General features: G+C 40.4%; 1 protein-coding gene across 1 annotated transcript in view; it reads right to left on the bottom strand.

Moving 5' to 3' along the window:
• Positions 1-11,270, bottom strand: part of ClC-b (chloride channel protein 7) — a 74,767-nt gene extending 63,497 nt beyond the window's left edge. Inside the window, exon 1 of the mRNA XM_068365864.1 lies at positions 11,072-11,270. Coding sequence (XP_068221965.1) covers positions 11,072-11,224 — 153 coding nt within the window. The 5' untranslated portion in view covers positions 11,225-11,270. The remainder of the gene's footprint in view (positions 1-11,071) is intronic.
• Positions 11,271-15,498: the final 4,228 nt, after the last annotated feature.

The following is a 15,498-nucleotide window of genomic DNA, read 5'->3' as shown; positions in this document are numbered from 1 at the left end:
CCTCAACACCTGGAACAGCAATTATATCTGCCTCCCTATTATCCTCAACATTCAGCAAACTTTCAAAATATTCCGCCCACCTTTTCCTTGCCTCCTCTCCTTTTAACAACCTTCCATTTCCATCTTTCACTGTCTCTTCAATTCTTGCGCCAGCCTTCCTTACTCTCTTCACTTCTTTCCAAAACTTCTTCTTATTCTCTTCATATGACTGACCCAATCCCTGACCCCACCTCAGGTCAGCTGCCCTCTTTGCCTCACGTACCTTGCGCTTTACTTCCACCTTTTTCTCTCTATATTTTCCATACTTCTCTATACTATTACTCTGCAGCCATTCTTCAAAAGCCCTCTTTTTCTCTTCCACTTTCACCTTCACTCCTTCATTCCACCATTCACTGCCCTTCCTCATGCTGCCTCCAACAACCTTCTTACCACATACATCACTTGCAATCCCAACAAAATTTTCTTTTACTAACTTCCACTCCTCCTCTAATTTACCAGTTTCTCTTACTCTCACCTCATCATATGCCATTTTCAACCTTTCCTGATATTTACTTTTTACCCCCGGTTTTATTAGCTCTTCAATCCTCACTACCTCCCTTTTACATCCACCTACTCTATTCCCCCACTCTTTTGCTACAACTAATTTTCCTTCCACCAAAAAATGATCAGACATACCGTTAGCCATACCCCTATACACGTGCACGTCTTTCAATCTTCCAAACATTCTTTTAGTCACCAACACATAATCCATTAATGCCCTTTCTACTACTCTTCCATTTGCCACTCTTACCCATGTATACTTATTTTTATCTTTCTTTTTAAAGAAGCTAGCACTTATTACCATCTCTTGTTCAACACACATGTCTACCAGTCTCTCACCACTCTCATTTTCACCTGGTACGCCATACTTACCAATGACACCTTCTACCTCTCCAGCGCCCACTCTAGCATTTAAGTCACCCATAACAACTACATAATTCCTTCTACCCAGTCCTTCTACACACCTAGTCAAATCATTCCAGAACTCATTCCGCTCTTCTTCACTTTTCTCACTACCTGGCCCATACGCACTGACAAACGCCCAACATTCCCTACCCAACCTAACCCTTACCCACATTAACCTAGATGATATCTCCTTCCATTCCACTACTTTACCTGTCATCCATTCACTCAGCAATAACGCCACACCCTCTCTCGCTCTTCCCCTTTCAATCCCAGACACTCTACCAGACATTTCACCAAACATCACTTCACCCTTTCCTTTCATCTTTGTCTCACACAAGGCCAATACATCCATCCTTCTACTTCTAAACATACTTCCAATCTCACATCTTTTACTCTCTATCGTACTACATCCACGCACATTCAGACACCCCAAAACTAGAGTGCGGGGAGCAGTCACTCTCCCCCCAGCTCCATCTCCTTGTCGATGTCTCGCAGGAATTTTTTACAGGAGAGGGGGTTCCCAGCCCCCTCGTCCCGTCCCTTTTAGTCGCCTCATACGACACGCAGGGATAACGATGGCGCTATTCTAATTTTTATATGCCCCCGCGGCCACAGGGGGCATATAATATCACAGATCCCAAAAAGAAATTACTATAAAACATAGTTCTATTTCCACAGAACTGGCCAGGAAATCTAGCGCCTCTAAAGAGATTTCACAGATAAAAAAATACAAAATTAATATATTTAACTTTCCAACCCTTAACCCCCAGGCATTTTTTTTTTCAAGCACGTTTTGCAGTATATTATTTTTAAATTGCTCTAACAGCCTTAATTTTCGTCATAGAGAGGTCAGGTTGGTCTCATTCTTTTGAAAAATGCCTGAAGTTTCTCAAAAAATTATCAAAGAAATATTAACCCTTTTACCCCCAAAGGACTTACTGGTACGTTTCACAAAACTCATCCCTTTACCCCCATGGACGTACCGGTACGTCCTTGCAAAAAGCTGCTATTTACATTTATTTTTGCATATTTTTGATAATTTTTTGAGAAACATGTTATTTTTATTAGTAAAATAAATTTTTGAATATACTTACCCGATAATCATGTAGCTGTCAACTCTGTTGCCCGACAGAATTCTATGGAGGGATACGCCAGCTATCACAATACTAGAAGGGGGTGTACTTACCAGCGCCACCTGTGGCCAGGTACTCAAGTACTTCTTGTTGACACCTCCTCAATTATTCCTCGGTCCCACTGGTTCTCTATGGGGAGGAAGGGAGGGTCAATTAAATCATGATTATCGGGTAAGTATATTCAAAAATTTATTTTACTAATAAAAATAACATTTTTCAATATTAAACTTACCCGATAATCATGTAGCTGATTCACACCCAGGGGGGTGGGTGAAAACCAGTGTACAAGATTAAAGGATAGCTAAGTATCCCATATTTCATATAACAGTTATCTCAAATAACAATGAAATAATAAGTACCTGGTAAGGAAGTCGAATTGAACCGTTACTCTGTCTCTTTTTTAAGTTCGTCTTCCTTACTGAGCGCAGCGTTCCTCTTGGAGGCTGAATCAACCCAAAGGTGCTAAAGTATACAGGGCTGCAACCCATACTAAAGGACCTCATCACAACCTTTAACCTCGGCGCTTCTCAAGAAAGAATTGACCACCCGCCAAATCAACAAGGATGTGGAAGGCTTCTTAGCCGACCGAACAACCCATAAAAAGTATTCAAGAGAAAGGTTAAAAAGTTATGGAATTATGGGAATGTAGTGGCTGAGCCCTCGCCTACTACTGCATTCGTTGCTACGAATGGACCCAGGGTGTAGCAGTACTCGTAAAGAGACTGGACATCTTTGAGATGGAATGATGCGAACACTGACTTGTTTCTCCAATAGGTTGCATCCATAACACTCTGCAGAGAACAGTTCTGTTTGAAGGCCACTGAAGTAGCCACAGCTCTCACTTCATGTGTCCTTACCTTCAGCAAAGCAAGGTCTTCTTCCTTCAGATGAGAATTTGCTTCTCTAATCAGAAGCCTGATGTAGTAAGAAACTGAGTTCTTAGACATTGGTAGAGAAGGCTTCTTGATAGCACACCATAAGGCTTCTGATTGTCCTCGTAATGGTTTTGACCTTCTTAGATAGTACTTAAGAGCTCTAACAGGGCAAAGTACTCTCTCTAGTTCGTTCCCCACCATGTTGGACAGGCTTGGGATCTCGAACGACTTAGGGCAAGGACGGGAAGGAAGCTCGTTTTAGCCAAAAAAACCGAGCCGCAAGGAACATGTAGCCGTTTCAGATGTGAAACCTATGTTCCTGCTGAAGGCGTGGATCTCACTTACTCTTTTACCTGTTGCTAAGCACACGAGGAAAAGAGTTTCTAATGTGAGGTCCTTAAAAGAGGCTGATTGGAACGGTTCAAATCCTGATGACATTAGGAACCTTAGGACCACGTCTAGATTCCAGCCTGGAGTGGACAACCGACGTTCCTTTGAGGTCTCAAAAGACCTAAGGAGGTCCTGTAGATCTTTGTTGGAGGAAAGATCCAAGCCTCTGTGGCGGAAAACCGCTGCCAACATACTTCTGTAACCCTTGATCGAAGGAGCTGATAGGGATTTTACGTTCCTTAGATGTAACAGGAAGTCAGCAATCTGGGTTACAGTGGTACTGGTTGAGGAAAACTGCATTGGCCTTGCACCAGCTTCGGAAGACTTCCCATTAAGACTGATAGACTCTGAGAGTGGATGTCGTCCTTGCTCTGGCAATCGTTCTGGCTGCCTCCTTCGAAAAGCCTCTAGTTCTTGAGAGACTTTCGATAGTCTGAAGGCAGTCAGACGAAGAGCGTGGAGGTTTGGGTGTACCTTCTTTACGTGAGGTTGACGCAGAAGGTCCACTCTAGGAGGAAGAGTCCTGGGAACGTCGACCAGCCATTGCAGTACCTCGGTGAACCCTTCTCTCGCGGGTCAGAGGGGAGCAACCAACGTCAACCGTGTCCCTTTGTGAGAGGCGAACTTCTGAAGTACCCTGTTGACAATCTTGAACGGCGGGAATGCATACAGGTTGAGATGGGACCAATCCAGCAGAAAGGCATCCACGCGAACTGCTGCTGGGTCTGGAATCGGAGAACAATACAAGAGGAGCCTCTTGGTCATCGAGGTAGCGAATAGATCTATGGTTGGCTGATCCCACAGGGCCCAAAGTCTGCTGCAAACATTCTTGTGAAGGGTCCACTCTGTGGGGAAGACCTGACCCTTCCGGCTGAGGCGATCTGCCATGACATTCATATCGCCCTGAATGAGCCTCGTTACCAGCGTGAGCTTTCGATCTTTTGACCAAATGAGGAGGTCCCTTGCGATCTCGAACAACTTCCTCGAATGAGTCCCTCCCTGCTTGGAGATGTAAGCCAAGGCTGTGGTGTAGTCGGAGTTCACCTCCACCACCTTGTTAAGCTGGAGGGACTTGAAGTTTATCAAGGCCAAATGAACTGCCAACAACTCCTTGCAATAGATGTGAAGTGTCCTTTGCTCCTGATTCCATGTTCCCGAGCATTCCTGTCCGTCCAGTGTCGCACCCCAGCCCGTGTCCGATGCGTCCGAGAAGAGACGGTGGTGGAGGACTGAACAGCCAATGGTAGACCTTCCTTGAGAAGAATGCTGTTCTTCCACCACGTTAGAGTAGACCTCATCTCTTCGGAAACAGGAACTGAGCCCGTCTCTAGCGTCATGTCCTTTATCCAGTGAGCAGCTAGATGATACTGAAGGGGGCGGAGGTGGAGTCTCCCTAACTCGATGAACAGGGCCAGCGATGAAAGTGTCCCTGTTAGACTCATCCACTGCCTGACTAAGCATCGGTTCCTTCTCAGCATGCTCTGGATGCATTCTAGGGCTTGGAAGATCCTTGGGGCCGACGGACAAGTCCGAAAAGCTCGACTCTGAAGATCCATACCCAAGGAGACAATGGTCTGGGATGGAACGAGCTGAGACTCCTCAAAATTGACCAGGAGGCCCAGTTCCTTGGTCAGATCCATAGTCCATTTGAAAATCTCCAGACAGCGACGACTTGAGGGAGCTCTTAAAAGCCAGACGTCTGACGGAGCCGGACACAAGATCATGATACTGCTGCACAGTCTGTAAACTGTCAATCATGGGCAAGCGAGGAAGTACAGTGACAACCCGAATCTGTCTAGACTGTCTGGGTCGTACAGACAACTCCTTAACGGGTTGCTGAGGTTGCCCACTGCGTCACAACAAGTCCCTTCTGTTGGTTGTTGAACGTCTTCCCCGTGACACATTGACTCCGTAAACAAAAAATCCTCTAACAAGGACTAAGCTTGGACTGCATGTCATGCAACACAGCTCAAGGTCTATGGGAGCAGGTGTGGTAACAGACGGGATTAGCGGCTGAAGTGTAACCATTACCTTCCCTGTAAGCATGTTATGCTTAAATAAAAGTCCATAAGAGGTTATGCAGCTAAAGGCTCCCTCCAAATGACAGAGTCCTCAAGGGAATATCAGAAGGAGGGAGAAAAGAACTTTCTCATCTACAGGGACCTTATCCTAGAAAAGCTAAGTTCTCTGAGTGAGGGTTCACTGGTGCAAAGCAGCAGACTAGAAGGCAACGTTATGAAACTGCTTGACAGTCTAGTGAGTTGGCAACAACCCAAGATGTGTTGAGAAGCATGCGGAAAGGTATGCAGGGCATGATGTATGCAGAGCATGCTGAATGCAGAGCATGCTGTATGCAGAGCATGTTGTATGCAGAGCATGCTGAATGCAGAGCATGCTGAATGCTGAGCATGTAGGAAGTAGAGCCTGCTGTAAGCAGAGCCTGCTGAAAGGAAAGCAGAGCGTGTGCATGGCGTTTAACATTTCTCTGAAATTCCATGACCAGTGTTAGAGTGCTTAATGCATGCTTGCATGGGGTTTAAACCATGGTATGCTGAACAGCAGAGTCAGAACGAGCTGGAACAACAACAGAGGTTTCCTCAACTTGAGGGAAAACCTGAGGTTCAGACTGCATAGGTTGAACAACAGACGGAGCAGAAGGCAGGTGCAAGGGTGAAGGAGGTTGACTCCTAGCAAGAGTTGCACCCAAGGATTGTACCAGCTGAGCGGAGGACGGAGGCGGAGTAGTCCGTTCCTGTTCCTGAGAGATGAGTGGAGCATGAGAAGGTTGAGGCTGCACAGAACAAGGTAAAGTTCTAGCAAGCTGAGGCTCCTGAGGCGCAAGTGCATGGTGTAGAAGAGCTTGCCTAGATGAGGGTTGAACTCGGTGCAGCGCTGGTTGAGCAGACAGACTCACGGAGGGGAGAGGTTGTTGTACCCCAACCGAGAGTTGCACCACTGGAGGAGCAGCAAGAGGAGGAGGAGGAAGAGTGTAACTCTCCTGATCCCAAAGCAAGGGTTGCCTTAAAGAAGGCTGAGGCTGAACAACACTGTGAACAGCAAACTCCGAAAGTGGTTCAACATCGTACGCCTGGCAGATGGAGCTGCGACTGGGTGCAGCGAGTGCAGGCGGGTGCAGCACAGGCTGAACGGGTGCAGGAGGTTGGTGCACCACCGGTGCAGGCGGGTGCAGCATAGGCTGAACGGGTGCAGGAGGTTGGTGCACCACCGGTGCAGGCGGGTGCAGCACAGGCTGAACGGGTGCAGGAGGTTGGTGCACCACCGGTGCAGGCGGGTGCAGCACAGGCTGAACGGGTGCAGGAGGTTGGTGCACCACAGGTGCAGGAGGTGCAACACTCTCAGCACGACACTCACGCATCAAGTCCGAAAGCTGTGCTTGCACCGAAAACTGTGCTTGCATGGACTGTAGTAGAGTTCACAACATCGTACGCCTGGCAGATGGTGCTGCGACCAGGCGGAGCAGGTGCAGGCTGGGCGAGCACAGGTGCAGCGAGAACAGGTGGAGGGAGTGCAGGCGGTGCAACACTCTCAGCCCGACACTCACGCATCAAGACCGAAAGTTGTGATGCATTCGGGTTGTGAACTTTAACTTCGTACGTCTGGCATAGGTCTGGACTTAACGTTTAAGAAGTCTTGAGACCTGAGACCAGCGTTACTCTGCCTTTATTTTCTCCCCTAATCTCTTCTGCAGACGAGCAAAATAAGGGCTCAATCGTCTGCGGGTGGGAGTGACGGTCTCGGTAAGACACGCCCACAACCACCGAGAATACTTCTGTGCGCCGATCAAGGCCTGCTGAACCCTTATGCCCTTCGACATTGCTTCTCCCCTGGGCTTGGGAGCTTGCAAGAGGTCCCGGACTGGGAGGACGACTGGCGCGCACAAAAGTACCCTCACGCACTAATCACTTATCACTTTGATTTCTGTTTGCACTTATTTCACTGAACTCGAAACTTAAGTGGTTTGTACCTGAAATACGCAATTCTATCCTTTCACAAAGTTAGTAATTGCGAAAACAGAATTACAATGTAACAGAAAAATCTAATGAAAGATAAATCAGTGGTTGGAAAGAGACTAAACACTAGATCACTCTAGAAACGTTTAGTTTCTTCCCCTAAAGAGACTAGGGAGAAGAGCAAAAATCGATAATGACGTTACTCGTACGCCTGGCAGGCTTGAATGAAACGTTTATCCTCTTTCTCCCTCCGTCTCTATCTCTCTCTCTCTCTCTCTCTCTCTCTCTCTTGACTTAGAACCTGAGAGAAGAGCCCAATCATATATATCGTTAAAACATATTATTGTTAAAGGAAAAAAACTGAAAAGTTCCTTTATTAGGATCAAAACCATTAAGTTAAGAAAGAATGAACAAAACGCTAGACACGGTTACTCTTACTGCAACGTGAAACCGTGAACATTCTTTCTCTATCGTAACGATAGAGTGCAAGTTGAACGTTCTGAACGTCAACAACTGCAGAGACAAAACAAAACGTTAGTTCAGCTTTGAAAACAGTACAAGACTGTCAAAGAAAATCTTTCAAACTCTGTGGCGGAAATAGCATAATATGTTAACAGGTAAAACCGAAAAGACGGGCTCAAAGTTTATTAACTTCGGTAAAAGACCGCCTACTATTAGGAAGGTCGAATATAAACAAATATAAAAATTAATTTTAATGAGTTTATAATAAAAGGAAGTTAATCGAAGAGGCCTATAAGAGGCGGAGAGATATAAAATAAATCTATAACTTTGTTAAGCAAAATTAAGAAAGAGAGTCTATACTCTCTTAGACACCAACACTTCCGTCTAAGGGAAGGGTCGGCCATTGAAAGGTGAACGAGAGTTCATACTCTCTCGTCACCAAATATAATCAAAATTAATCAAATTAATTCCAAAAGCTAACTAAGCTAATATAGAAGTTTTCCAGTAAAGCGACAGCCGAAATCAAAGAGAAATACTTCACCAAAGTCGTGAAAATACTCCAAGAACATAAGCGTATCCCAGAACGTCTTGCCGGAAGCACGACAGAGGAATAATTGAGGAGGTGTCAACAAGAAGTACTTGAGTACCTGGCCACAGGTGGCGCTGGTAAGTACACCCCCTTCTAGTATTGTGATAGCTGGCGTATCCCTCCATAGAATTCTGTCGGGCAACGGAGTTGACAGCTACATGATTATCGGGTAAGTTTAATATTGAAAATTCAGGCATTTTTCAAAAGAATGAGACCAACCTGACCTCTCTATGATGCAAATTAAGGCTGTTAGAGCAATTTAAAAAATATATATTGCAAAACGTGCTTGAAAAATAAAACGCCTGGGGGTTAAAGGTTGGAAAGTTCCAAATAGCTTGGTGGTAAAAGGGTTAAGATTGTGAATTTTATGTTTAAAGATGTATAGATATCTCCATCATGGGGATTGTTTGGGGGGACCTTTTAGGTCTATCTGCTGAGTCATCAGCAGCCATTGCCTGGCCCTCCCTTGTCCTAGATTCCACTGTCTTGAGTTAAAGATATAAAGATAACTATCATCACATTTCGATAAATTATAGATTAATTATGTTTAGCAATTGAAGCTAAATTGTCGAAGATGTGCAAGATATTAACCGATCTAAAATGAATATTCGGTCTGAGCAGTCACAGATTTGTGGTTTTATTTGTCTATATTCTCTTACCCAAACAACTACATGAAGCCAGTCTTGTTTGTTCGGCCAAACTGCACGATTTTCATGCGTGGCCCGGCCATGCCTTTAGAAACTAAAGGGCTTATGTTCCTTACACTTATTTTACTTTTTACCTCCATCAACGAGTTTGGGAGGAGCTTATATTTTCGCCCCTGTTTTTTTGTTTTTGTGAACGACTTCCTGGCCACAATTGTACTATAGATTAGTGAAACTTTGTGGTATTAATTGTTATGTTGAGTCCAGGAAATGATTCAATTTTGAAAGTCCTAGGTCAAAGATTAACCCAATTAGCCTTATCCCCAAGTCTGCGCATGGTTGTCGCACAGTCTTCGAATACGCCTAGGGTCTAAACTGATTCTGGGAAAGGCAAGCTGGACCTGAGAAATAAGCTGCTGTGGCGGAGGAGGTCTGCACTCATAGAGTGCTTCTCTAGTTAAATGTGAATCTAGTTGAACTAGGTCATAGAATATCTTGTAATGAACTGGATATTTTGCAAAGTACACCGTCACATTAATACTTCTATTTTTAGGTAAAATGAATGATTCCGTAAAGTATTACCGCTCATGACGTTTGTATAAATGGTGCCTCGATTCTTTTATCTCATATTTGCACTTCCTCTTGTATTGCTCACTGACAACCCAGTACTTTCAAACCCTCTGATTTTACAAGAGATTTCATCCCTACTATGAGAAGGTATCAGTGCCTCGCTGTTTTCCGAATAGAGTTTGAATTGATTGAAAATTGTCCGTGTTCTCTCTCTCTCTCTCTTTACATACAGAATAGCAAATTTTTGGAATAGACTTCCAGCATATGTAGTAAACAGTAACGCGGTAAATGAGTTCAAGGATAAGTTAAACAAGATCACAAGAACAAAGAGCAAATGGAGTCTCCGCGGATGGACCTCTAAATCTTTGAGACATCCAAAATCCTTGTAACACTCTCTCATGTGAAAACACATGAACACACACACACTTTCAAAGACTTGCTGTTCTACCTTGAATAAGTATTGTAGTCTGTGGCCTGCCTTGAACAAAGAACTGTAGTCGTAAGTTAACTTTGCTGGTAGTTGGTCATAATCGGCAATTTTGTAGGACTTTCATTTGTTAAAATACAGTACTGTACTCTGTATAATTTTATAGATATTAATTTCTACTGCCCTGAATATATACTGTACAGTATTTTGTTTTATATACTGTACCTATTTTGATCTGTATACTGTTGACCCTTTTACCCCCAAAGGACGTACTGGTACGTTTCACAAAACTCATCCCTTTACCCTCATGGACGTACCGGTAAGTCCTTGCAAAAAACTGCTATTTGAATTTTTTTTGCATATTTGTGATAATTTTTTGAGAAACCAGGTATTTTCCAAGAGAATAAGACCAACCTGACCTCTCTGTGACAAAAATTAAGGCTGTCAGAGCAATTTAAAAAAAATATACTGCAAAATGTGCTTGAAAAAAAAATAACTAAGGGTTGGAAAGTTCCAAATAGCCTGGGGGTTAAAGGGTTAAAACAAGAAATCAACTGTTATATCATGAATGAAAAATCACACCAGCCTACTAGTGTATACAATAAATGAATACCCGTAAATGCTACCCTACACGCAACAAACGCTATCCAAAATGATTCTTTACCCATTCTAGCCGAGAAGACACTTCAAATACACGAAAAGCATACGACTGGGCATAAAAGGTACTGTATTCAGAAATTTACTATCAAAAGCAGGTGCCACCTATCTGTGCATTTAAGTGGATGAGATAAGAATATCTACTTGGTCTATGCGCAAGTCTTTATCTATTCTCTCTTTTGAGACGGTGTGACGATAACCAGTCCGTTCCTTCGCGTTGTTCTTTCCGATAGTTACCAATGTTTTCGTTCTTTTGCGGGAGTCTATACAGCTGGGTTAAAACCCCCTGGGTTAATCAACGCACTGCTAAGCACAGTATCGATCATAAGAGAAAATATACAACAATATTAACCTAAAGAATGATAGAACAGTATAAGTCTCCCTCAAAGACTCGAGAGTCAGTCTCACCTTCTCTTTCTCCTGCTGCACGTACTGCTGAGAAGCCTCGAGCGTGGAGGCGTACGACGATTCCGGCGAGTAGAAAACAGGCGACGAGTTAACATCGTCCTCCCTGGCACCGGGGTCCAATAGGCCCAGAGCTTCCTGGCTAGCGCTCGTCATGGTCGTTCTTCTCCTTCTTTCCGGATGGGAGTTCCAAGGTAGCTACATCTAGAAGTAATAGTGCAAGTTTTTTACATCTACAAATAACAATTCCAGTTTGTTAGTTTTAGACTGGAGATGCCGTACAAGTTACTTTTTTATCCTTAAGTAGAGTGCAAGGCAAATTACATCTTGAGTGTAACAGAATACTTTATATTTTAAGTTACAATTTACAAATTTGGAGCTTTGGAAAATTTTGGATTGACTGAAGCATTAACATAAATTGCACTAACTTTGTACATACATATATATACCATGGCACTTCCCCCAATTTTGGGGGGTAGCCGACATCAACAAATGAAACAAAAACAAAAAAGGGGACCTCTACTCTCTAAGTTCCTCCCAGCCTAACCAGGGACTCAACTGAGTTCAGCTGGTACTGCTAGGGTGTCACAGCCCACCCTCCCACATTATCCACCACAGATGAAGCTTCATAATGCTGAATCCCCTACTGCTGCTACCTCCGCGGTCATCTAACTTTGTAATTCAAGTAATTCTATAATTTTGAATTCATATGATTAAGACAAATTAAAATATAATCGAATATCAAGGTAGGAGTAGGAGTGGGAGACCAAAGAGAAGGTGGAGTGTGTAACAGCGGATATTGAGGAGAAAGATCTCGCAGTGTAGGGCATCCGAGACGGAAAAACTTGGAAACGGGTCTCTAGAAATAGCGACCCCGCATAGCGGGAAAAGCTTTAGTCGAAGAAAGAAAGAAATATCTAATTTTAACCCTTTTACCCCCAATAGACGTACTGGTACGTTTCACAAAACTCATCCCTTTACCCCCATGGATGTACTGGCAAGTCCTTGTAAAAAAATTGCTATTTATATTTTTTTTTTTTGCATATTTTTGATAATTTTATGAGAAACTTCAGGCATTTTCCAAAAGAATGAGACCAACCTGACCTCTCTATGATGAAAATTAAGGCTGTTAGAGCAATTTAAAGAATATATATTGCAAAATGTGCTTGAAAAAAAAAAACCTGGGGGTTAAGGGTTGGAAAGTTCCAAACAGCCTGGGGGTAAAAGGCTTAATACGAAGAAAGTTACAAGAAAATTTAATATTTCAGTTCAAAAACAATTAGAATAGCGCCAACGTTATCCCTGCGTGTCGTAAGAGGCGACTAAAAGGAACAGGATGAGGGGGCTGGGAACCCCCTCTCCTGTATCTACAATCCTGTGAGACATCGATATATATTAAGTTTCATTTGTTGATGTCGGCTACCCCCCAAAATTAGGGGAAGTGCCTTGGTATATGTATGTATGTAAGGTACATTGCCTCACAATGGTTAAGGATAGCAGGACAGAACAGCATTATCATAGGCCAGTGGAATAACCCTTCGTTGTCTATGTTCATCAGATTGAATGTTGTAGAGTACAAGCTGAATTTTGTTATAAATTAGTTATTTTAATAACACTAAAACAAAAAACATTAATTCATCTCAATGACCACAAATTAGAATAGCCTTTTAGACAATAGCCGACACAATTTTCAAATAGCATTTTAAAATTTATACAAGTTTTAAACCCTAAAACTGGCGATTGAAATCCATTTAATGCTTAGAAGCAATGTACTGTATTATGTTAAGTTTAATTCCAGCTGTGACCAGACTGTGGAACGATCTTCCTAATCAGGTAGTTGAATCGGTAGAACTTCTATGTTCAAACTATCATCGAATGTATCATGTTAAACAGGCTGACACAAGTTTCTTCATAGTTTATATATGACATATTTATTTCAACTTTGTTACTGATTTTAAGATATTCTATATTAATTATTCAATGCTTCTTATGTTGTTTATTTATTTCCCTTCCTTAATGGGCTATTTTTCCTTGTGGGAGCCCTTGGGTTTATAGCATTCTGATTTACAGTTGTCTTAATATATCTTACAAATACTAGATGCAGCATACAGTACACTGCTAACGCTACACAGTAGTTCTTAGAAGGTTTGGGGTATATGTATGATAGCGGCCACCTGTATGTATAATGACGGCCAACTAAGAATAAGGCAGTGTAAGGGGGTCGCAGGGGCGTGCCAGCCCCTCGGAAAGTAAGTAGGTAAAGACACGGCTTGTAGGTTAGGTTGGGGGGGGGGGGGGAGTTTACGTTTGTGTCCATTTTCAATGCACGTAGGAAGAACTGGCCGCTAATATACAAAGGCTCCAATTTATCTTTAATACTCTCAGTGCATGGGTACGATTTACCCGTAATACTGGCAGTGCCGGTGCATAGGTAAAGATTTACGATCAATACTGGCAATGCATGGTACCTATTTACCCGTAATACAGGCAGTGCATGGGTACGATTTACCCGTAATACTGGCAGTGCCGGTGCATAAGTAAAGATTTACAATCAATACTGGAAATGCATGGTACCTATTTACCCGTAATACAGGCGGTGCAAGGGTATATATATACCAGTAGTAGCACTAATTAACATACAAATAAGAGAAATAGCTTTAAATTTACTTGAAAAATGGCCTAGAACAAAAATAAGTGATAAAGATATAAAATATCCAACAGGATGACCCATTTCACATAGTAATATCCACCCCCTTATACGGGACAAGAACAAATGCTAGCCTAAACGGTTATCTTGACTAAGTCCTTAACTAACATTACACTCACGTATATTTAACTAATTTATTAACTAATATGAAGTTATATAACTCGTGATATTAAGGATATTAAGAATATTAAGAAATATAAGTTACCTGTAACACGAGTTGATGTCACGTGCTTGTCAAAAATCGACCTCCCCCTAAGGAACGAATCCACCAACTATCTTATATATATAAAGAACTAATACACTCTAAAGGCAAATAATGAATAAATATACATATATATCATATAAAACTATTATAAATATACTAATATACGTCTTAAAATGCCCTTAAATACTATAAAAGAAGAGAAAGCGAGTGAATATCTTACCCTTTGTTTACACTGATGACTTAGCATGGCTGAACTTCAGGATGTTGATGACAAGAACCGTTTCTTTTTTTAAAATATTAAAAATATCGTATTTATTCTATAATTAATATTGATTAAAGTATTTTATATATTAATAAATATTATATTAATACTTTATAATATATATTCAATCATATAATATATAAATTAATAGTAATAATCATATAATATATACGAATTAATAGCTACTGTATGTATTGAATAGCACCATATGGAAAATAGTGTTTTTAGAACAATTGTTTACCGGAACCGTTTCTTTTTTTAAAATATTATAAATATCGTATTTATTCTATAATTAATCTTGATTAAACTATTTAATATATTAATAAATATTATATTAATACTTTATAATATATATTCAAGCATAAAATATATGAATTATTAGTAATAATCTTATAATATATACGAATTAATAGCAATTGTACGTGTTGAATACCACCATATGCAAAATAGTGTTTTTCGAACAATTGTTTACCGGAACCGTTTCTTTTTTTAAAATATTATAAATATCGTATTTATTCTATAATTAATCTTGATTAAAGTATTTTATATATTAATAAATATTATATAAATACTTTATAATATATATTCAAGCATAAAATATATATATTATTAGGAATAATCTTATAATATATACGAATTAATAGCAATTGTATGTATTGAATACCACCATATGGAAAATAGTGTTTACAAACAATTGTTTAAAATTAAATTGATATTTATCGTTTTTATTATATAATTTAATTTAATTAAACCTTCTTATATACTAGTAATTAATCTAAATTTATTCTAGAATATATATTTAATAATTTATTACTTAATTTACAAATAATTTTATATATAATTATTAAATTAGAAATTTAATGTCTATACAAAATTATATTTAATTAACTTCACATAAATCAAAATAAATTGTTTATCATAATTTATTATTAATTTGATTATTTCTTACTTATTCTATCTTTTATATATAATTAATTGAGGCTTTATAATAACTAAAAATTATATTTAAATGTGATTTTCATATTTGAGATTTTTTAATCATTAAGTTTATGATATATATATATATATATATATATATATATATATATATATATATATATATATATATATATATATATATATATATATATATCTATATATATATATATATATATATATATATATATATATATATATATATATATATATCCTCCCACCTTAGTCCACTCATGGCCTTTATTTTATCATTATTAATATCCAAGCTACAACCCTAGTTG

This window comes from Palaemon carinicauda, chromosome 43, assembly GCF_036898095.1.
Source record: "Palaemon carinicauda isolate YSFRI2023 chromosome 43, ASM3689809v2, whole genome shotgun sequence".
NCBI lineage: Eukaryota > Metazoa > Arthropoda > Malacostraca > Decapoda > Palaemonidae > Palaemon > Palaemon carinicauda.
The sequence above is the reverse complement of the archived record's forward strand: the minus strand, read 5'-3'. Positions and strand labels throughout refer to the sequence as shown.